The sequence below is a fragment of the Thermobia domestica genome, chromosome 8 (assembly GCF_964235325.1).
Source record: "Thermobia domestica chromosome 8, izTheDome1.hap1.1, whole genome shotgun sequence".
NCBI lineage: Eukaryota > Metazoa > Arthropoda > Insecta > Zygentoma > Lepismatidae > Thermobia > Thermobia domestica.
In genome coordinates, this window is record NC_137461.1 from 186,603,524 (window position 1) to 186,627,173 (window position 23,650).

Consider the following 23,650-nt stretch of genomic DNA (forward strand, 5'->3'; position numbering starts at 1 on the left):
CAATGGGACTGCAAAACCATTTTACAAAATAGAGTTAGGATAATTGTAGGCCTAAAGGGAAGTGAAGTGTTGCATGATGAAGTCCGTTTTGATGCAATTTGCGTGAAATTGAATTACCTCTCCAGTTGCCATTAATCAGTATTGCAAATCAGCTGCAAAAAGTGTAGCAAATTCGCTTTCTGAAAAAGTCGAAACAGTGGTACCAGTGCGCTAAACAAAATTTACTGTTGCAATTCTGTGAAAAGGTTCGACCAGTGTAAATACTTTAAAATGCAATCAGATAAATGCCATTGCCCTGTGTGTGGTAATCAGGTGGGGAAAAGTGAAGGTGAATTAAATTGTAAAGGTAAATGTAACGATTGGTTTCATAAGAACTGTGTCAAAATATCGAAGGGAGAATATGACAAATTGCTCAAAGAACAGTTGGATGCATTAAGGAAAGAGTTCTCAGATAATTTCAATAAACTATCTAAAAACTACAGCAAACTGGAAACGAAATTGGACTCAGTAGTTAAGGAAAATGAAGACATACGGAAAGCAATGCAATTTAAAGACGCTGTCTTCGAAGAACTCAGGAAAGATATAAAAGAACTGAAGAATGGAATTAATGAATGTTCAAATAACAGTGCAAGTAAGAAAGAACTAGAAGAGTTGAACCAGTACCAAAGAAGGAACAACCTTGAAATTCATGGTGTCCCAGAAGATGGTGAAAATCTTTATACGACCATAATCAATCTTGGCAAAGCATTGGGGGTAACGATAACAGAACAGGACTTAGATATAGTGCATCGTATTCCAACTCGAAAAGAAGAATGCGAAAAGCCTATCATTGTACGTTTTTTTAACAGATGGAAGAAAGAAGCGGTACTAGCAGCGAGGAAATCCAAACCAAACTTAACAAGTGCATATATTGGCATTAAGAAGGCCCCAAAGAAGATATATATATTAATGAACATCTTACAGCGTACAACAAGACTCTGCACAAGAAGGCAAGGGACCTCCGACCTGAGGTCAAATACGTATGGGTGAAGGACTGTAAAGTGTACGTAAGACAACTTGAAAATTCCCCAGCGGTGTGGATAAGGGATGATGATGATATTAAAAAGTTCCGCAATTGAAAACCATGTTAAGCAACCATGTTATAGTTTAAGGCAGTTTATGGATTACAATTTAGATAACGATACTTCAACATTTAGAATAAACATAAGTGAAGACACTTTTGATAGTATAGATGATTATGTAAATAACAAGTTAAGCTTACATTCGAAAACAAGAATTTTTCTATATTGTATATCAACGCGAGAAGTATAAGGAACAAATGGGATGAAATTGAATTGTTGTTGTTAAGAATACCCAAAATTGATGTTATCGTTATTGTCGAAACATGGCTATATTCTGGAGAAAGTGATTATTATAATATTCAGAATTATACAGGCTTTCATGTAAATCGAAATTGTAAGAGAGGGGGTGGAGTTGCTATTTATCTCCAGAACGATTGGACTGGTAGTATTGTAAAAACAATTAATAACATTCATAATATTCTTGCTATTCAACTCTGTATAGGTTCCAAATTAATTACATTGGTAGACGTTTATAATCCACACAGAAATAATATTGAAAACCTTTTAGGAGACCTTGAAGAAATAACTCATTGTTTTAGTAACAGTATAATGTACGTATTAGGTGATTTCAGTGTTGATACATTAAAACCAAAAGAGAACGAAACTATATATTATAATTTGTTTCTTAATTTAAATGGTTTATGTCAGGCTAATGTAAAATACCCAACAAGGGTTACTGATACAAGTGAATCTTTACTTGACCATGTCATTGTTAACAAACTGGAACATGAAGTGCAAATTAATAATATAGCAATAGATCTTAGCGATCATAATATTTTAATTATGAACACTAGCTTAACTCAGGTCCAGTCTTCAGCGACTAAGCTAGAGGTTCAAAACAGTTGTGCTAAAATTGATTTTAAGAAAGCAAATGATTATTTTTCAAGAAATGAGTTAACTTTTGATGGGAATAACATCGATGAATTCTATAATCAATTAATTTCGTATATAAATGTTGGAATTCAGAAAGCTACAATTAATCGCACAAATATAGTTAAAACTCGTAAGTATTACAAAAATAGTTGGATGACTGAACATTTATTATCACTAATACGTAGAAGAGATAAATATTTTGTTCTTACAAAAAATATCCTGGAAATAATTTCATACCTAAAGAGTTCAAGAACGTGAGAAATTTAGTTACGAAAGAGAAACGAAATCTAAAAAATGCGTTCTATCATGAACGAATTATGAATAATATAAATGACCCTCGAAAATTTTGGTTAGTGGTTAATGAGATTGTAACAAACACAACCCAGCATAAAAAATCAGAAGTTGCTAAATTACGTGTTGGTGAAATAGAAATAGTTGACCAAGAAGTACCTAACGCACTTAATAAATATTTCACAAATGTAGGACTAGACTTGGTATCTCAAATCTCTAAAGTACATGACCAAGAGTACAGTAATCAAAGCAGAGTTAATTCGTTTTACTTCGAACCTGTGACTGCTGATGAAGTTTTAGCTGTTATTAACTCACTAAAGATGAAAAGAAATACGGTAAAAGATAATCTTACCAACGAAATTTTTAAAAAATGTAAAAGTACATTAAAGTACTGTTTAGCTGATTTCATTAATCTTTCTTTTGAGCTTGGTTCATTTCCGATTTTGTGTAAAGTAGCAAAAGTTGTACCATTTTTTAAAGGGGGTGATAAATTACAACCAGGTAACTACAGACCTATTTCCATTCTAAACTGTATGTAAAAAATAATAGAAAAGTATGTATACAATAAGGTAATTAGATATCTGGAATCATTTAATTTCTTTTACAAACACCAATATGGATTCAGGAAAAAGTGCAGTACATTAAATGCAACTGTTGATTCAGTAATTGAAGTAGAAGAGGCTTTAGACAACAATAAACTAGCAGCAGGGTTATTTATTGACTTAAAAAAGGCCTTCGATACAGTTGACTATGCAATCTTGCTTAAAAAATTGGAAAAAAACTGGAATAAGAGCAGTGACTCTGAATAGGAGGAGGAAATGGTTTAAAAGTTACCTGAACAATAGAACACAATATGTGTATGTTAATGGTTAAGAGAGCATTGCATTACCAGTTCTTCATGGTGTGCCACAAGGGTCAGTTTTAGGTCCACTGTTATTTTTGATTTATATAAATGACATAAAAGAGTTAAACCTCAAAGGTAAAGTTGCTTTATTTGCAGATGACAAAACAATACTTTATGTTGAAAACTCTGTCCAAGAACTATTGTGTAATATAAAATACGATTTAAACATTTTAAGTCGCTGGCTTTGTGAAAACAAATTGGTGCTGAATCCCTCCAAAACAGTGTTTCTAGTGTTTCATAAGCCTTCATTTAAAATACGGATCCCTGACAAACTACAGATAGATGAATTGACTAGACTCAGAGCACGTACTGTAAAATACTTAGGTCTGGTATGGGATAAACATATATTAATGTTAACACAGAAGATATCACCAGTTGTGGGAGTTCTCAGTCGTTTACGTAATATCGTACCAAATTTAAGTGTTAGATCAGTATACTATTCACTCATACAACCCCACCTATCTTACTTATCGGTAATCTGGCAGAATGGTAGGCAATCAGATATAAAGAAATTAGCAATTCTCCAAAAGAAGGCAATAAAGTCAATGTATGGATTAGCTCCCAGATATTCCAGCAAAAGTTTGCACATGACCTCAGGAATATTACCACTAAATTTAATTACAAAATTTCAAACAAGTATTTTAATCTACAAAATTATAAATTCCCAGACACACATTAATCTCAAGCTTCAAAAAAATAACGATATTCATGAATACAATACTAGACGTAGAAATGCATTACATATAAGAAGAATGAACTCAACTAACTATGGCACGAAGAGTGTCAAATACAGTCTACTCAAAACGTATAACGATCTTCCAGATAAACTTAAAAATTGTTGTAGTGAGTATATATTTAAGAAACAGGTGACACAGCTTTACTGGGAGCAGTTTATAGCTCATTGTAAATAACTATCACACTATATGATATTTTCCTAAATTTGTTGTTAATGTAAATTACATATATAATCCATAACTATAAAAGTTTCTGTTCATGTATTTCATATATTGTTATTCTAGTTAACATCTTATGCAATATTTTGAATTTCTATTATTGTTCCGTGTATTTAATAGTTACCATGTATTTCCTTTTCTTATATATATATATATATATATATATATATAATTGTACTTTATTTCCATTATTGTTTCTTTATTTTTTTTCTTTCTTTTATTTGTCTCTTTTTTTAGTCTATGACAAACATATATTGTCATGTTTTATTTGGATTGTACTGCTCCTTAATGTGAGCATTAGCTCGTTGGGGCCAATGGAAAGTGAATAAATAAATAAATAAATAAACTATATATCAGACAAACACTAAATAAACATTCTGTTGGTACTAACCAAAGCGAAACTTTAATAACAATGTAGCTAAACAGGATAATTAAAAATTCTACTAATAAGATGAACGACACGAATTGAAGTTCTATTTCATGCATTTCATACGTATTCTCTCCACTTCTGGATACAGTGGTTGGCCTGAAAATAAAGAAAAAATAAAGAATTCTAACAGGATTGTACAATGTATATGATACATAAAGAATGAAGAAATGCATTACTGGACTGGGACTCGCACCGTTAGAGAAATTGGCGTCTAAAAATATTTTTCCATTGAATTATAATGTTTTCTACACATACGTTTCGCATCGAAGAAATTCATTTACAGTAGGAAGTCGAAAATCCGAACTAATTGGGACCATAGGCAGTTCGGATTTTCGAAAATGACCAAGAAAATGCCACTTAGGCTTAAATATACTGTACAGTGTGCTCTTCTATCGATACAGTGGTTATACAGTACATACAGTAATTACAATACCGTACGTAAGGCTACTTACATTTAATGTTTCTGAAGAACCTGCTCGTACACTAAATTACACTGTTCTTGTAATTCACACTTAAAACTTAACTTGTATAGGACTAAGAGAAAATAAAAATGAGCTTTTGTAAAAACACTGACTTCACGCAACGCCTACGGACAATCCTATTGTTTGTTTATCGCTAGAGCTAAGACAAAATGTAAAAAGCTTCTAGGGACCGCGTTCGGATTATCGACGTGCTACTGTACTTAAATTCGACTTTGACTATTTCCATGCATAAACACTATTTTTCTTTTTAAAACATTCCTCGACAACTTTGCAATGTCATTGAAAGTGTAGAATCTATTAATATTCATAGTACTGTCAGTTCTATTGTGATGTTTTAACCCGTGGTGGAGTATCATAAATGTTCTAATTAAATGGATTAAAGACGAAGGAATTATTAAGAAATTTGTTTTCAGTGTGTGTTTTGGTAAATGGTTCTTCCGAATCTTTGTTGAAACTAGAATTTACTCCAATATATGGGAAAAGGCAATCTCGAGAATAATGATTTTATAATATATAGTCTATTGACTGTATTTATTTCATATATTGTAAGGATCTCCACATCATAACAGAAGCATATGTCAATACAACACGTAAAAAGTATTTATTGTAAAAGGTGTAGCAGACAAGAAGCCAACACGGAAGACACCGAGGAAAGCCAAAAGAAGACTGACCTCACGAAAGGACCCGAAGAGGACAGATAAAAGCCCAACCACCGAGGGACCTGGCATCAGTCGACCAACTGATCAACTAACCAGCACCTGCCCTGAGGTCGCATTGGACTAGGGATACACCTTTCCTTAACCCGAGGTCGCATTGGACTAGGGATCCTTGCTACAACCAAGCCTCGTGAAGCTGCCTTGGGCTGAGGGGGCTATCCTTCAAGACTCACCAGAACCATCAGGTGCCTTGGAGACTGCCTTGAGAAAAGGGGCACCGTGCAAAACACCTATTTCCTCTCATCTGGTCAATAATAAAATAAACACTATTTTATTCTTTGTAATCAAAGACATTTGTATTTAACAATTTTTATAATAAATTGGTAAAGGGGAAAAAGACTAGCCCGGACCGTTATTTAGCCTCTACCTATAAAATCAGTACAATATGTTTACTTTAGATGATTTCCTAATCACTGTTTTCCCCACAATTGAGAGCTACCAATTGTGAGTGGAGTACAAAGGAGACATTTATAGAACTTTCAAAAGATTACACAGTGTCATGTAACAAACACTAAGCTATAGTAATATTATAAATATATAGCATGTTATTCATCAATGTTATGGTTCTCTTTACAGACAATGGTGTTTGTCCCAAAGATGTGCAGAAGGATATGTGGGTACTCCGCCACAGTCCCCAGTTGATTCAAAGTAGATTGGAAAGAGCTAAAGAGGCTGGTATAGAACCCATTAAACCATGGATGATGCGATGTACTGAGAAGGTATTCTCAAAGTAAGTACTGAACCCATCTAGCAACAGAAGAAATTGTTAGGTTTGCGAAACATTGCTTTTATCGTAAAGTCAAGTAAAGCTAATAGTAGTAGACAATAGAAGATACAATCGATTCACTGCTTTTATAAACGTGAAGTTGATAGAAAGGCTGATATTTGTAGCCCATTTAAAAATATAAATATATATATAATTTCGTAAGAAAAAAATGTAATGTAGGGGATGTCAGTGGTGTTCACTGTACCTGTCTAGTCCACATACATCAAGAGATACTGTCGAAAGAAATCATAGACGAATACTAATGCATCATTCAACATTACATATACGAGATAGGCACATGGTCTAAACGATTTTGTCCATGCTGTGGTTTGAGTCGAGTGTTTGTTTCGTAATACATGGGAACGTCGTGAGCGAATGTAGTGAATTTACTCGAGACGATGGTATCTGCGAATGTTGAAAACTCGATCGCTGTTACTGTATGGCGGATGTAAGAAGAGTGTGTGGGTGCGCTGAGAGATACCCGACAGATGCAAACCAAGTAAACAGTCCTCGAGTGGGTGTGTAAAGTGAGGTAACTCAAAAAGTTGATTTTGAGATAAACAAGAGTTAAAATGCTGGCCTCTGAAAGCGCACAATTACCGCGAAATACACAGTTAAGTTTTCGCAGCCAATACCGATAAGAGATACTGCTGTATATCCACCACTCCGGAAGAAAATGGACTTTACACGTAATCTTTAAGCTACTGCGGGAAACTGGAAATATGACACCTTGACGTCGTACGAGAAACAAATCAGTGACTGGTATGGCGGATAAAGTTAGTGTTTTAGCTGCTGTCGCGATAGATCCCACGTTTTTACACGTTCAATCGCAAGGGAGTTTGGCCTGAATCAGGCAAATATTGTTCGTATTTTCAGCCATCACAAGTTCCACCCGTATCGTATGTCACTCCACCAAGAGCTACATGGAAACGATTATCATATTCATCAACAAATGAAAATGACGATTATATTCGTCAACAATTATGAGAACGGGAATTAGGCCAGAATGCGCCTGATTTCTCTAGCATAATTTCTATAATTAAAATCTCGCCTATGTAAATAGATGCTGCATGGAATCGACTAGGACTTCTTGATAGTTTAACAAAACACGTTTAAATGATATATTTATAAGTTCTACCAAACGGGGTCTGTTTTCTTAATCATCTCTGTTTCAAATTCTACTTAATCGAATCCTACAGGACACGAACACAAAAACTTCCAGAAAAGTTTATAAAAAATTGTATTTTAGTAGGACTCGACTACAAGCGCATCCTGATCAGCAGCCAAACGTCTCAGACACTCAAGTAGAGTTACTGAGTACAACTGCACCAAACACCTCTTGTTGCAGGATGAAGTTTTTTTTTTTTTTTTTGTATTGTCTCAAATTTAAACGTACTTCATCCTGACATAATCTATTGTAACTGACGAATGATATTTATCAGTGATACTTGTGTTTCATATCCGTTCATCAATATTATATGAATTATCAGGATTATTTACTATCCGTTATGAAGATTCACTGGTAATGCGCAGTCGAAACATAGAAAGATCCACTTTACTAATATCTCTGATAAGACTCACGACGCGAAGTTCTACAGGCTGTCAAAATGGCTTGCTCTTCAGCGGTGGTTTACAAGCTGTGTGAACTAGGGGTCACAAAGTACTGACAGAAATAAACCACATTCAATTACTAATTACTGTTCATTACCATTCATTACATACGAATACTATAACAAAGACATTAAATTAAATGCCGTAGAAACACAAAATAATTATGCATACTAACTGTGGTTTCATTGAGAACAAACCTGGTATAATAATAATAATAATGATAATAATAATAATAATAATAATAATAATAATAATAATACACTACAATGATATATAAAAGTTCTGCTGGAAGTAATCATTCATGGGTGATATTATTATTATTATTATTTATTTATTTATTATTATTATTATTATTATTATTATTATTATTATTATTAAAGATTTGACATTGCAATGCTTAGTAGTCAGGGGAGATAAATTATACTGTGTTTACGAAAGGACACGCCAGGTAAACAAGATTCGGAACTACTGCTCTAAAGATTTCGGAGAACTATTTACTGTTCTGTGAGATCAAATGATAGGTCGAGTAACAATAGGGCGAACTGTTCCTCAGGTCGTTAGGGATTTGGAGTCCGAGAAAAAAATAGACGACTTAATTAACCTAAGTAAACGATACGAACTGTGCCGTTTATTATTATTACAGTGGTATACAAAATTTTGCTTATTATTATTTCTTGATGAATTTTTATGTATTTTGGCCCCCTGAACACGAATCTGACACTTATATTTATGTAGTGTCAATATTTTCAGTGATATAAGCATGTTTTATTTTTCTCCTATACTGATTTATGCAGAGCAATTTGCGTGCTTTTATTTCGATATTCGCTAGGTTTTATCGCATTTGTTATTAAAGATAATTGTTCGGAGTAGCAAACAGAGAATATAGATTCTAAAGATTCATAGCAGAATTGTAAATTGATTAAGTAGAGATATTCAAATGTGAAGCTGATGTTGGAGAAAACTAAATACGAGGAACATCAATGGGACGTGTGTGGGGATTTCAAAATTGTTGGTTTTCTTATTGGGTTGCAAAGTGGTTATACTAAATATTCCTGCTTTCTATGTCTGTGGGACAGTCGGGCAACTAACCAGCATTATAATCAAACCGTGTGGCCTGAAAGAACGGAGCTTATTCCAGGAACACAGAATGTGATAAATGAAGCATTAGTGCCCAGGGAGAAGATTCTCATTTTAGCATTACATATGAAGCTGAGATTGGCAAAACAATTTCTGGAAGCTCTGGATTGCAATTCACCTGCCCTATAATGTATCAAACAAATGTTTCCAGCTTTATCAGAGGCAAAAGTTCTGGCTAATATTTTCACAGGACCTTAGATTTGTCAAACATTATAGTGCTACACTTAAAAAAAAAAGACGGAGTTGGAGAGAAACCCTTGGGAGGCCTTTCATAAATTGGTGACGGGATTTCTTGTGCATAACCGAAGTGAAGCGTTTGGTCACCAAGTTAAGCCATTCATTGATCAATTAAGAAAACGACTTAAAACCAACATAAGCACGACCTTGATCAAAATTTGTATACCAGTGTTATTATTATTTAAGAAGTTTCCACCATTCCCCATTCCCTTCCATCTTGGATCTAGAATATTCACATCAGAATTTTATTTTCAAATACTTCGAGTTCTTCCTCAAAATAAGTGACCATGTTCCGCAACTATACAGCACAACAGGCATAATTATCGTTTTATATATCTTAAGCTTCAGATTCTTCGACAAACTTCACGACAAAGGAGAGTTTGAACCGAATAGTAACTCGAATTACCTGTCTTCAGAAAAAAAATTAATTTCTTCGTGGATATGGTTTTGGTGTCAGAGCAAATAAAATTTAAGTTGCAATTACACGCTACTTTTGTGTAGGATATGCCTTTATCGAATACACTCTGTAAAGAAAAAATAGCGACACCTGCTCGGATATGGTTTTCACAACATACATTAACCGATATGAGTTTTTACATAAATTGCTGATAATAGTACAATGCATATTCTTATAAGCAGTTCATTCTTAATACTTGCGCCGCAGTTTCAGGCTTTTATATGCATATAATGAATTTATATGCATATATAAGTGGACCAAGGGCCAAGGGGGCGCTTACTCTGGTGCGCGTGGTCTTTATTGTTTCGATCCCCGGCCAAGTAAGTTTGCGATGGACAAGATCGTATCCGTAGGTTTTCTCAGGGTACTACAGCTTTTTGCCACTTTTCATTCCATCAATTCTTCTATTATCATCGACTTGTTGTAATCATTGGACGCGGTTACTCAGTAGTAGAGCGCTTCCTCTCGCGCATGGGGTCCTTACTGTTTCGATCCCCGGCCTAGTAAGTTTGTAGTGAACAAGATCGTATCCGTGGGCTTTGCCAGGGTACTCCCGCTTCCTCCCACATTTCATTCCACCACTTTTTCCATTATCATTGACTTAATTCAATCATTGGGCGCAGTGGCCCAATGTTAGAGCGCTTCCTCTTGTGGGCCAATTAAGTTTTTTTGTGAAAAAGATCGCATAAGTGGGTTTTCTCAGTGTACTCACGCTTCTTCCCACTTTTCATTCCACGAATTCATCTGTAGTCAATGAATTACTTTAATGATTGGACGCGGTGGCTCAGTGGTAGAGAACTTCATCTGGTGTGCCAAGAAAGTTTTAATGGACAAGATCGTATTCGTGGGTTTTCTCATACTCCAGCTTCCTCCCACATTTCATTCCACCAATTCTTCTGTTACCATTGACTTGCTTTAATCATTGGGCACAGTAGCTCAGTGACAGACGGCTTCCTCTGATGGACCAAGTAAGTTTGTGGTGGACAAGATTGTATCTGTTGGTATTCCCAAGGTACTCCTGCTTCTTCCCACTTTTCATTCCACCAATTCCTCTATTATCATTCACTTACCTTAAACATTGGGCACGGTAGCTTAATGGTAGAGCGCTTCCTCTGGTGCGTGGGGTCCTTAATGTTTCGATCCCCGTCCTCATCAGTTTGTTGTGGACAAGATCGTATCAGTGGGTTTATTCAGGGTATTCTCGCTTCCTCCTACATTTCTTTCCACCAATTCTTCCATTATCGTTGATTTGCTTCAATCATTGGGCGCAGTGGCTCAGTGGTAGAGCGATTCCACTGGTTGGTCAAGTAAGTTTGTGGTGGGCAAGATCGTATCCGTGGGTTTCTCAGGGTACTCCCGTTCCTTCCCACTTTTCATACCACCAATTCCTCTTTTATCATTGACTTACTTTAATCATTGGGCATGGTGGCTCAATGGTAGAACGCTTCCTCTGGTGCATGGGGTCCTTACTGTTTCGATCCCTTGCCTGATAAATTTGTGGTGGACAAGATCGTTCCCGTGGGCTTTTTCAGGATACTCCCGCTTCCTCCCACATTTCATTGCACCAATTCTTCTATTATCATTGACTTACCTTAATCATTGGGCCCAGTGTCTCAATGGAAGAGCGTTTCCTATGGTGGGCCAACTACGTTTGTGGTGGACAAGATCGTATCCATGGTTTTTGACAGGATACTCCCGCTTCCTCCCCCATTTCATGCCACCAATTCTTCTATTATCATCGACTCTCTTCAATCATTAGGCGCAGTAGCTCGATGGGAAAGCGTTCCCTCTCGTGGGCCAAGTATGTTTGTGGTGGAGAAGATAGTATCCGTGGGTTTTGACAGGGTACTCCCGCTTCCTCCCGCATTTTATTCTACCAATTCTTCTATTACCATTGACTTACCTTAATGATTGGGCGATGTGTCTCAATGGTAGAGCGCTTCCTCTGGTGGGCCAACTACGTTTGTGGTGGACAAGATCGTATCCGTGGGTTTTCTCAGGGTACTCCTGCTTCTTCCCACTTTTCATTCCAGCAACGACTATTATCATTGAATTGGTTTAATCATTTGGTTCGGTGGCTCAGTGGTAGCGCGCTTCTTCTGGTGGGCCAAGTAAATTTTATGTGGACAAGATCGTATCCCTGAGTTTTCTCACTGCACTCCCGCTTGACTTTTCATTCCACCAATTTCTTTATTATCATTGACTTGCTTCACTCATTGGGCACGGTGGCTCAGTAGTAGAACGTTTCACCTGGTGCGTGGGGTCCTTACTTTTTCGATCCCCGGTCTAGCAAGATCGTATCCGTGGGTTTTGTCAGGGTACACCCGCTTCCTCCCACATTTCATTACACAAAGTCTTCTATTATCATTGACTTCGTTCAATCATTGGGCGCAGTGGCTCAGTGGTAGAGCGCTTCCTCTGGTGGGCCAACTACGTTTGTGGTGGACAAGATCGTATCCGTGGTTTTTTCAGGGTACTCTCGCTTCTTCCCAGTTTTCGATCCACCAATTCTGTTATTATTATTATTGATTTTCTGCAATCATTGGGCGCAGTAGCTTAATTGGAAAGCGTTTCCTCTGGTGAGCCAAGTAAGTTTGTGGGGGACAAGATCGTATCCGTGGGTTTTGTCAGGGTATTCCCGCTTTCTCCCACATTTCATTCCACCAATTCTATTATCATTGACTTTGCTTCAATCATTGGGCGCAGTGGCTCAGTGGTAGAGCATTTCCTCTGGTGGACCAACTACGTTTGTAGTGGACAAGATCGTATCCGTGGGTTTTCTCAGGATACTCCTGCTTCCTCCCACTTTTCATTCCACTCTTCCTCCATTGTCAGTGACTTGGTTCAATCATTGGGCACGGTGGCTCAGTAGTAGAACGCTTCGTCTGGTGCGTGTGGTCCTTAACTTTTTCGTTCCACGGCCTAGTAAGTTTATCTTGGACAAGATCGTATCCGTGGGTTTTGTCAGGGTACACCCACTTCCTCCCACATTTCATTCCACCAAATCTATTATCATTGACTTGGTTCAATCATTGGACGCAGTGGCTCAGTGGTAGAGCGCTTCCTCTGATGGGCCAAGTAAGTTTGTGGTTGACAAGCTCGTATGCGTGGGTTTTCTCAGGATTCTTCCCACTTTTCATTCCACCAATTCCTCTATTATCATTTACTTGCTTGAATCATTCGGCGCGGTGGCTAAGTGGTAGAGCGTTTCCTCTGGTGGACCAAGTAAGTTTCTAGTGGACAAGATCGTATTCGTGGGTTTTCTCGGGGTACACCCGCGTCTTCCAACTTTTTATTCCACCAATTCCTCCATTATCATTGACTTGCTTTAATCACAGGGCGCGGTGGCTCAGATGTAGAGCGCTTCTTCTGGTGGCCAAGTAAGTTTTTGGTGGACAAGATCGTATCCGTGGGTTTTGTCAGGGTACTCCCGCTTCCTCCCACATTTCATTCCTCCAATTCTTCTCTTATCATTGACTTGCATCAATCATTGGGCGCAGTGGCTCAGTGGTAGAGCGCTTCATCTGATGGGCCAAGTAAGTTTGTAATGGACATGATCGTAACGCTGGGTTTAGCCAGGTTACTCCCGCTTCCTCCTACATTTCATTCCTCCAATTCTTATCATTGACTTGCATCTATCATTGGGCGCAGTGGCTCAGTGGTAGTGCGCTTTTTCTGGTGGGCCAAGTATGTTTGTGGTGGAAAAGATAGTATCCGTGGGTTTTGACAGGGTACTCCCGTTTCCTCCCACATTTCATTTCACCAATACCTCTACTATCATTGACTTACTTTAATCATTGGGCGCGGTGGCTCAGTGGTAGAGCGCTTCCTCTGATGGGCCAAGTAAGTTTGTGGTTGACAAGATCGTATGCGTGGGTTTTCTCAGGATTCTACTGCTTCTTCCCACTTTTCATTCCACCAATTCCTCTATTATCATTTACTTGCTTGAATCATTGGGAGCGATGGCTCAGTGGTAGAGCGTTTCCTCTGGTGCGTGGGGTCCTTTTTGTTTCGATCTCCGGTCAAGTAAGTTTGTTGTGGACAAGATCGTATTCGTGGTTTTTCTCAGGGTACTCCTGCTTCCTCCCTCATTTCATTCAACCAAATCTATCATCATTGACTTTCTTTAATCACTGGAGATGCCTTGGTCCCTTGAGCATTGCGGTGATGTCAGAAATCAGATTCTGGTCCAAGCATTTGGGTTGTGATGTAAACCTTTGCTGTGGTTCAATCTCAGTATTTTATTACGCGAGGTAAAACCATCCATACAGCTGTAAATGTTGTTCTATCTTACGCAACCAGGTATTGATATTGACCCAATGCGGATCCTCATTTTTGGCGCTTCGAGGCCAGGAACCGATTTCGGACATTACGCTGTCCTCAAACGACTAGGTCTTTCCAATGTTAACATCCGCGTCCCACAACCCCATGCTTAAAAGGGGAATAGAAAGGACTCGTGTCTAAAACTTCCGGACCCAGTTTCTTGACGTTCAAGGCTAGGGATCGATTTCTGACATCACCATTGTGCTCAACGGATCAAAACCTTTCAAATGCCGCCAACGCCGTTCAACTTCATCTTTAATAGGTGAATAGAAGGGACCCGAATCCATAACGTCAAGACCCCATTCATTGAGCTTCGTGGCCTGGGCCAGACTTCTGACATTACTACTGCACTCAGGTGACCCGGACCTTTCCAACGCTACCACTCGCGTCCACCAACTCCATGTCTAACATGGTCGTCCTGACGTAGGGGAATCGACTCCATGCTTTTTTTATAATTATTCTCCAAATGGATTTGTATCCCAGGTAGTTTGGCAAGTTTAGCAGCAGGTCTAAAATAAGCCTCTTGAGAGTGGCTTTTATTTGTTAAAGAATACATAACGATCGCTTTTGGCTGTTGCAATGGTCTGTCTAAGCGGCTTGGTAAAAAAACAGCGTAGCATAACAACAAAAAGGTGTTTCTCTTATACGTTAAAAATAAAAGCACAGAAAGGAAAAGTTTGGTAAGGTGAGTGTCGGGGGACGCCGAATTCTATTTCGCCCCGGGCAACGAAATTTCTAGCTACGGCTCTGAGCTCCAACACTTATGGGTCTTTCAGTCTCATTCCTTACCTACAACAACGTAGTTTGATTAACCTGTTATACCAAAACGTTTGGAAAGGACCTGTGAGTGTGACTTATTGATAGCTATGCAATATGTTGACAGAGTGCTAGTCTTCAGTTTAGCAACGAGGGTGGCCTTAGGCGAAATTTCACGTTGCTCTCTACTTTTGTCTGTGCCTTGTAAATCGTAACATTGTGTTTAAAGGCAAACAGAAACAACGTCAGTTGTTTAGTAGTTCTTTGCAGAGCAACTGATAAGGCGTTTGTGTCTTTTACACAAATACTTTTTGCTAGATTGCTGTTTGAAGCCTTTTTGCATTATACACTATAAAACATATCCAGATTCAGAGAAATCCACAGAAATTTTAAAGAAGGATGAAAAATATCTTTATTATTCAGATGCTTTATTATTATTATTATTATTATTATTATTATTATTATTATTATTATTATTATCTTGAGTACAGAGATACAAAGAACAAGAACTCCGTCACCATTAACATGGAAGCGAAAATGGCTTCGAATTGGAAATAATAGATCAATGCATTTAATTTCGGGCAGAGGCTATAGGGCAGACACGGATCCAGGGAGCGATCGGGGCAATCGCCCCCTCCCACGGAAGAGGAAGCTTTCTTATTTTATATATAAATAAAACCCATCCCAGAATTTGGAGCTCTTAAAACTAGCTAAGTAGCAGTATTACAATCCACGCCCCTCCCAGAAGTCCGTTCTGGATCCGCCCCTACTTCCTAGGGTTCACTGCTTTTCCTAGCAATCCACGCTCATTGCTGGATAATTATTATATTTTATTATATTATTTGTCAAATTGAGCGAAATAGTTTTACCACAGCGGCAAATTCAACAATTAGGTTTAGGAAAAACAACCCGTTGGTTCAAACACACACAGAAAGAGAGAGTCCATTTGTTCGGGATGTTTTTTGAGATTCGCGGCGTCTTCCAAGAAGAAATCTTGCTAAAACATATGTTGTTTTTAACAAGGAACGTAAATGGGTATCAGGTATTTCAGTACTTAAATGAAAAGCAAAAAGAAAAGAGAGACAAAGATGAGTGTAATTTCCTATACTGTATTTTCGGCATTGAAGAATACCGTTATTGTTTTGCTGATTACTGTACGCACTTCTGCGTTTTACTAATTAAGACCCAACCATGCTATATATACAATATATCGGCTAGGTCCAATCTGCTGCCAATGCGCCTTTTCTTCAAGGAAATTTTTTTTATTATTACACGCTCAGAAACAAGGATAATCACCCGAAACCTGAGATCTGGCGAATGACCCAGTAACAATAAACTGACAAAGGGAAGGAAAGACAAAAGTGGAAAACTATTGTAATCCAAAGTCGAGGCATTTTTTCTTGCAATAACCGACCCTTCAAGTCGGGGGAAGTTTCTTGAAATAATAGCAATATATTTTTAACTTACTCCTTATTTTCGCTTACGTAGTAATTTAAGACACAAATGTATCGCAATTTGCAATACATTTTTCAATTTGCATTGCATTTCCATGTTTGCCCTGCATTGCATTCCCATTTGCACTGGAAACTGCGATGCGATACTCCATTAAAAAATGCAAGGAGATTCCTGACCAGTTGGTTTTTCAGAAAAAAATGTTCCGGGTGAGGGGGGCACTGCTGGTACTATTCTATTTATTATCGTATTATAGACGTAATATTTTGGTCTCCTCGGGGGGGCAGTCTCAGAGTTCCGGGAGGGAGGCAGTACCCCAAAAACATATCTGGAAGAAATACTGTTCCTGACACCAAGATAAGACAAAAGGTAATAACCAACCTGGGTGCACAAATGCTTAATTTCGGAGTTATAGGCTGCCAAAAACATGAAGAAATGAACTTTAAAGGTCCATAGCTGCAAAACTAGGCGACCTACCGTAGTAGGGTCAAGACTTTATTTAGGAACTAGTACGTGCGCTATCCAAATATCCATGTTTCGGAATTCTGCCATACTTCTGAAACAATTTTTATATAGGTATTTGGTGAGTACTTCAAATTATATGCACATAGCCAAAGTTCCTCTCTAAAAATTGTCGCATGTGTACTTTAGATTCAGAAACATTCTATTTTTGGATAGCGCACATATTAGTTTCTAAGTGAAGTCTTAAACCCGACTACGATAGGTAGGGATGCGCACGAGACAAAATCTGAGACTTTCTCGTCTCGAAAATGTACTGTAAAAGTGATGTCTCGACTCGAAAAATGTATTCTTTTTTATTGGAAGAGCTGTCTCGACTCGAAATTTGTCAGGAAAATTCTGTCTCGACTCGTCTCGTGCGCATCCCTAACGATAGGTCCCATAGTTTTACAGCTATGAACCCTTAAAGCCGCGGATCCAGGATATGATCAAGGGAGCGACTAAATCACAGTTTGCCGCTTTATCCAGTGTAAAGCAGGATTGAAGCCTATTTTATCCACTGTATACCTGAGTGTCAAGAGGGCTGTAGCTCCCCTTGGATCCCCATCCCTACCTCCTTGGATATATATAACTTTCTGAGTGATTAGTTTCTTCAAAACTATTTTTAAAAATATGTGAAGAGTTTTGAGACATTCGAGTCGAATCAAGAGTTTTACGAGCAGTCTCGATTCGACTCGAATTTTACAAATTGTGTCTCGACTCGTGTGCATCACTATTTCTCAGTTCAGTTCGATAATGAATAAGCTGTGAGCCAAGCCGCACAAGTCGTTGACAACCGTAGAGACAGGCAGAACAGTTTTAAACATGTTTGCTTGGCACGCTATAACTTATAACAAATTTTGGCCCAAGCACGAGTACTTGCTCCTCCGGAATTCAAACACAAAACCTCGTGAACGATGTCCTTGTGTCCTAGATTTCACGACTACCGAATTCGGCAGTCAACTAGTTTTTAGTATTCAAACGCAAACCGCCTATCCTTCAAGTTTAATTACAGAATTTATTAATAATAATAATAATAATAATAATAATAATAATAATAATAAGTTGTAGTGGAAGTAGCAACATTGATAATAATTATATTGTTTATGTAGAATAAGTGAAAAATGAACTTGAAACTACACACAAGATTTGGCTTGATTTGGCTCGACTCGACTCGAAACGATCCAAATTCGAGTCGAGTTGGAAGAAATTTTTCGAGTCGAGCAAAAAGATGTCTGTTTCGAGTCGAATCGAGTTTCAAAAAAAAAAACTCGCTCGAACTCGCTCGTGCCCATAACCGTAACCACTGCCCCTGAGTGCAGTAGTAATGTCATAAATCAGGCTCAGGCCATGAAGCTCAAGGAATGGGGTGCTGACGTTATGGGCTCGGGTCCCTTCTATTCACCTATTAAAGATGAAGTTGATTGACGGCGTTGGCGACACTTGAAAGGTTTTGATCCGTTGAGCACAATGGTGGTATCAGAAATCGATCCCTAGCCTTGAACCTCAAGAAACTGGGTCCGGAAGTTTTAGACACGGGTCCTTTCTATTTCCCTTTTAAACATGGGGTTGTTGGACGCGAATGGTACATTGGAAAGATCCTACTCGTTTAAGGACAGCGTAATGTCCGAAATCGGTTTCTGGCCTCAAAGCGCCAAAAATGTGGTTCCGATTGACTCAATGTCAATACCTGCTTGCGCAAGATATTACAACATTTATAGCTGTATGGATGGTTTTACCTCGCGTAATAAAATACTGAGATTGAACCACAGCAAAGGTTTACATCACAGCCCAAATGCTTGGGACCGAATCTGATTTCTGACATCACCGCAATGCTCAAGGGACCAAGGCATCTCCAATGATTATAGAAGAATTCGTTGAATGAAATGTGGGAGGAAGCGGGAGTACCTGGGAAAACCCTCGGATACGACCTTGTCCACCACAAACTTACTAGGCCTGGAATCGAAACAATAAGGACCCCATGCATCAGAGAAAGGGTTCTACCACTGAGCTACCGCGCCCAACGATTAAAGCGTCAATGATAATACAGAAATTGGTGGAATGAAGAGTGTGAAGAAGCGGGAGTACCCTGAGAAAAACCACGAATATGATCTCGTCCACAACAAACTTACTTGACCGGGGATCGAAACAATAAAAACCCCACGCACCAAAGGAACCGCTCTACCACTTAGCCACCGATCCCAATGATTAAAGCAAGTAAGTGATAATAGAGGAATTGGTGGAATGAAGAGTGGGAAGAATCAGGAGTACTCTGACAAAACCCACGGATACGATCTTGTCCACCACAAACTTCTTAGACGGGGATCGAAACAATAAGGACCCCACGCAAAAGAGGTATCGCTCTACCGCTGAGCCACCGTGCCCAATGATTCCAGCAAGTGATGATAATAGAAAATTGATTGAATGAAACGTGAGAAGCTGGAGTACCCTGAGAAAACCCATGGATACGATCTTCTCCACCACAAACTTACTTTGCCAACCAGAGGAAGCGCTCTACCACTGAACCATTGCGCCCAATGATCAAAGTAAGTCAATGATAATAGAGGAATTGGTGGAATGAAATGTGGGAAGCTGCGGGAGTACCCTCAGAAAACCCACGGGTATGATCTTGTCCATTACACAACTTACTTGGCCGACCAGAGAAAGCGCCCTACCACTGAGCCCAATGATTGAACCAAGTCAATGATAATAGAAGAATTGGTGGAATGAAATGTGGGAAGAAGCGGGAGTACTCTGACAAAACCCACGGATACGATCTAGTCCAACACAAACTTCTTAGACGGGGATGAAAACAATAAGGACCCCACGCACCAGATAAAGCGTTCTAACACTGAGCCATCGTGCCAAATGATTGAAGGAATTCAATGATAATAGAGGAATTGGTTGAATGAAAATTGGGAAGAAGCGGGAGTACCCTGAGAAAATCCACGGGTACAATCTTGTCCACCACACAACTTACTTGGTCCACCAGAGGATGCGCTCTACCACTGAGCCACTGCGCCCAATGATTAAAGCAAGTCAATGGTAATAGAAGAATTAGTGGAATGAAATGTGGGAGGAAGCGGGAGTACCCTGACAAAACCCACGGATACGATCTTGTCCTCCACAAAAGTACTTGGCCCACCAGAGGAAGCGCTCTACCACAGAGCCACCCCGCCCAATGATTAAGATAGGTCAATGATAATAGAGGAATTGATGGAATTAAGAGTGAGAAGAATCGGGAGTACCATGACAAAAACCACGGATACGATCTTGTCCATTACAAACTTACTTGGTACACCAGACGAAGCTCTCTACCACTGAGCCACAGCGTCCAATGATTAAAGTAAGTCAATGATAATAGAAGAATCGGTGGAGTGAAATGTGGGAGGAAGCAAGAGTACCCTGACAAAACCCACGGATACAATCTTGTAAACCACATACTTGGCACACCAGAGTAAGCGCTTTATCACTGAGCCACCAAGCCCAATGATTAAAACAAGTCAATGATAATAGAGGAATTGCGGGGAAAAAAGTGTGGGAAGAAACGGGAGTAGCCTCAGTAAACCCACGGATACGATCCTGTCCACTACAAACTTACATTGCCCACCAGAGGAATCGCTCTACCATTGAGCCACTGCGCCCAGTGATTGAACCAAGTCAATGATAACACTAGTTAACAAATTTAAACTTTTTGTTTGTTACATGAGAAAAATCACCTGATCTTACAGGAACTTTTTGCGCTGAATTCGAATATGCACTCGGTTTCTCTCCATCACGTAGTTTTCCCGTAACAGAGGGATTTTCGGGAAATTCCCTCAAAAATTTCCCTTTTTCAGATACTTTATTCCCCTAGCTCCTGTCCCCCTTACATATAGTAACATAGAAATTATACCTAAGTATACCTTGATTTATATTTAATAAACCCTAAAAGTTTCGTAAAAATCGCTTTGTTCTTTCTAGAGAAATAAATATATTTGTATGTATACTGTGTGCACTGTTTATTGCATCTGATAGTAATGCTTTCAGATCTCCTGAGTTGGGGTAAAAACGATTTGCTTTATTACTACAAACAGACATAAAAATTAATATTTACAATAGTCAACAACACACTTGTATTGCTCTCTGTAAATTAGAAACGTGTATAAAAATAGAATGTACTTCCAACGTATATTTTTTTAAACGTACAGTATATGTATATCTTAATACATATATATATACAATTCTCCAAGTTTTTTCGTTTTGTTCATGAAATGGTTATCAATATTTGTTATCAAATGTAACAGAATGCAAAAGAACTTCCACTTCCCGAGCCCCCTACCAACTGGGAAGAGATATGGCCAAAAGACTCTGATGATGATCATGACCTTGATGAACCATCGACATCAACATGTACATCCAAGGATCCAACGTTCATCCCTGACTGCGTTCGCGAGCCACATTTCATCCGGCAATGTGAACTTAATGACCTAGTCCGTGATTTGCACCTAACAAAACAAAGAGGCGGAACTTCTGGGATCAAGGCTCCAGCAGTGGAACTTATTGGATGCAGAAACGAACATATCAGTGTACAGGAAAAGGCATGTTCAATTTTCAAGCTATTTTTCAATGCAAGATAATGTGTGCGTATGTACGGATATAAATGGGTTGATGGCGGAGCTAGGAATTCCTTACGTTCCAGAAGAATGGAGGTTATTTATCGACGCGTCAAAGGTCAGCCTTAAAGCTGTCCTTTTACATAATGGAAATAAAAAACCTTCTATACCACTTGCGCACTCAGTGAAGATTAAGGAATCCTATGACACCATGTCAACTTTGCTAAATCTTATAAATTACAAGGACCATTGTTGGCAAATATGTTGTGATCTCAAGGTAGTTGGTATTTTATTAGGACTGCAGTGCGGTTACACGAAGTACCAATGTTTTTTATGTTTATGGGATAGCCGAGCTGATGACAAACATGAAGTGAAGGAATGGGAACCTAGAGTGAATTACGTACCTGGAGAATGCAACGTCAAATACGCCCCTTTGGTAGATCCTAATAAGATATTACTACCGCCACTTCATATCAAGTTAGGACTTATGAAAAACTTTGTCAAAGCCATGGACACATCTGGTGAAGGTTTCAAGTATTTGCGAGATAAGTTTCCTAACCTGAGTGATGCTAAGATTTCAGCGGGAGTGTTTATTGGTCCCCAAATTAGGAAATTAATGCTTGATGATAGCTTTGACAGCAAGTTAAACAGTGCTGAGCTAGCTGCCTGGACAGCATTTAAGTGTGTTGTGCGCAACTTTCTGGGCAATAACAAAGCTGAGAGTTACACAGAAATCGTACAGGACATGATACAGAAATACAAAGAGTTGGGTTGTAGGATGTCTTTAAAAATCCACTTTTTGCACTCCCACCTCAGCTTCTTTCCTGCTAACCTAGGTGCTCTCAGCGACGAACAGGGAAAGATTCCACCAAGATATAATGGCAATGGAGAAAAGGTACCAGGGACGATGGGATCCTTCAATGATTGGGGACTATTGTTGGGGTCTTGTTAGAGAATGCAACATTTCTTACAAAAGAAGGAAGTAGTGTACGTTTTTGTAACCCAATGGAAGTTTCATATATTGTGATAGTTTTGATTGTCTTTTCATGACCTTTTGGTACATTTGTATTATTGTTTATTGTAAATTGTCACACTTGTAAATTATATTGTATTATATTTTATATATGTGTTTGTGGTAATAAAGCAAAACGTTTTACCTCAACTTAAGAGATCTGAAAGCATTACTATAAGGTGCAATAAACAGTACACACAGTATACATACAAACATATTTATTTCTCTAGAAAGAATAAAGCGATTATTACGAAACTTGGAGGGCTTGTTAAATATGAATCAAAGTATACTTAGGTATAATTTCTATGTTAGTATATGCAAGGGGACAAGATCTTGGGGTGTAAAATAAACGAAAAGGGAAATTTTTGAGGGATTTTCCCGAAAATCCCTCTGTTAGGGAAAATCGTACGTTATGGAGAAAAACCGAGTGCATATTCGAATTCAGCGCAAAAAGTTCCTATAACAGGTATTTCCTTTTATGTAACAAAACCTTTGTTAACTAGTGTAATAGAAGAATTGGTGGAATGAAATGTGGGAGGAAGCGGGACGACTCTGACAAAACCCACGGATAAGATCTTTTCAACCACAAATTTACTAGCCCCGGGATCGAAACACTAACGACCCCACGCACCAGATGTAGCGTTCTACCACTGAGCCACCGCGCCCAATGATTGAAGCAAGTAAATGATGATAGAGGAATTGGTAGAACGAAAAGTGGAAAGAAGCGAAAGTACCGTGAGGAAACCCACGGATACTATCTTGTACTCCAAAAACTTACTTGGCCCACCAGAGGAGGCGCTCAACCACTGAGCCACAGCGTCAAATGGTTAAAGTAAGTCAATGATAATAGAAGAATTGGTGGAATTAAATGTGGGAGGAAGCGAGAGTACCCTGAAGAAACCCACGAATGCAATCTTGTAAACCACAAACTATCCTTTACCACAAGAGGAAGCGCTCTACCACTGAGCCACCGCGCCCAATGATTAAACCAAATTAATGATGGTAGAGAAATTGGTCGAATGAAGTGGGAAGGATC

General features: G+C 38.6%; 1 protein-coding gene across 1 annotated transcript in view; it reads left to right on the forward strand.

Moving 5' to 3' along the window:
* The window catches only part of mTTF (mitochondrial transcription termination factor), a 100,549-nt gene that overhangs the window by 69,164 nt on the left and 7,735 nt on the right, over positions 1 to 23,650 (forward strand). The window contains exon 4 of the mRNA XM_081769313.1: positions 6,347 to 6,500. Coding sequence (XP_081625439.1) covers positions 6,347 to 6,500 — 154 coding nt within the window. The remainder of the gene's footprint in view (positions 1 to 6,346; positions 6,501 to 23,650) is intronic.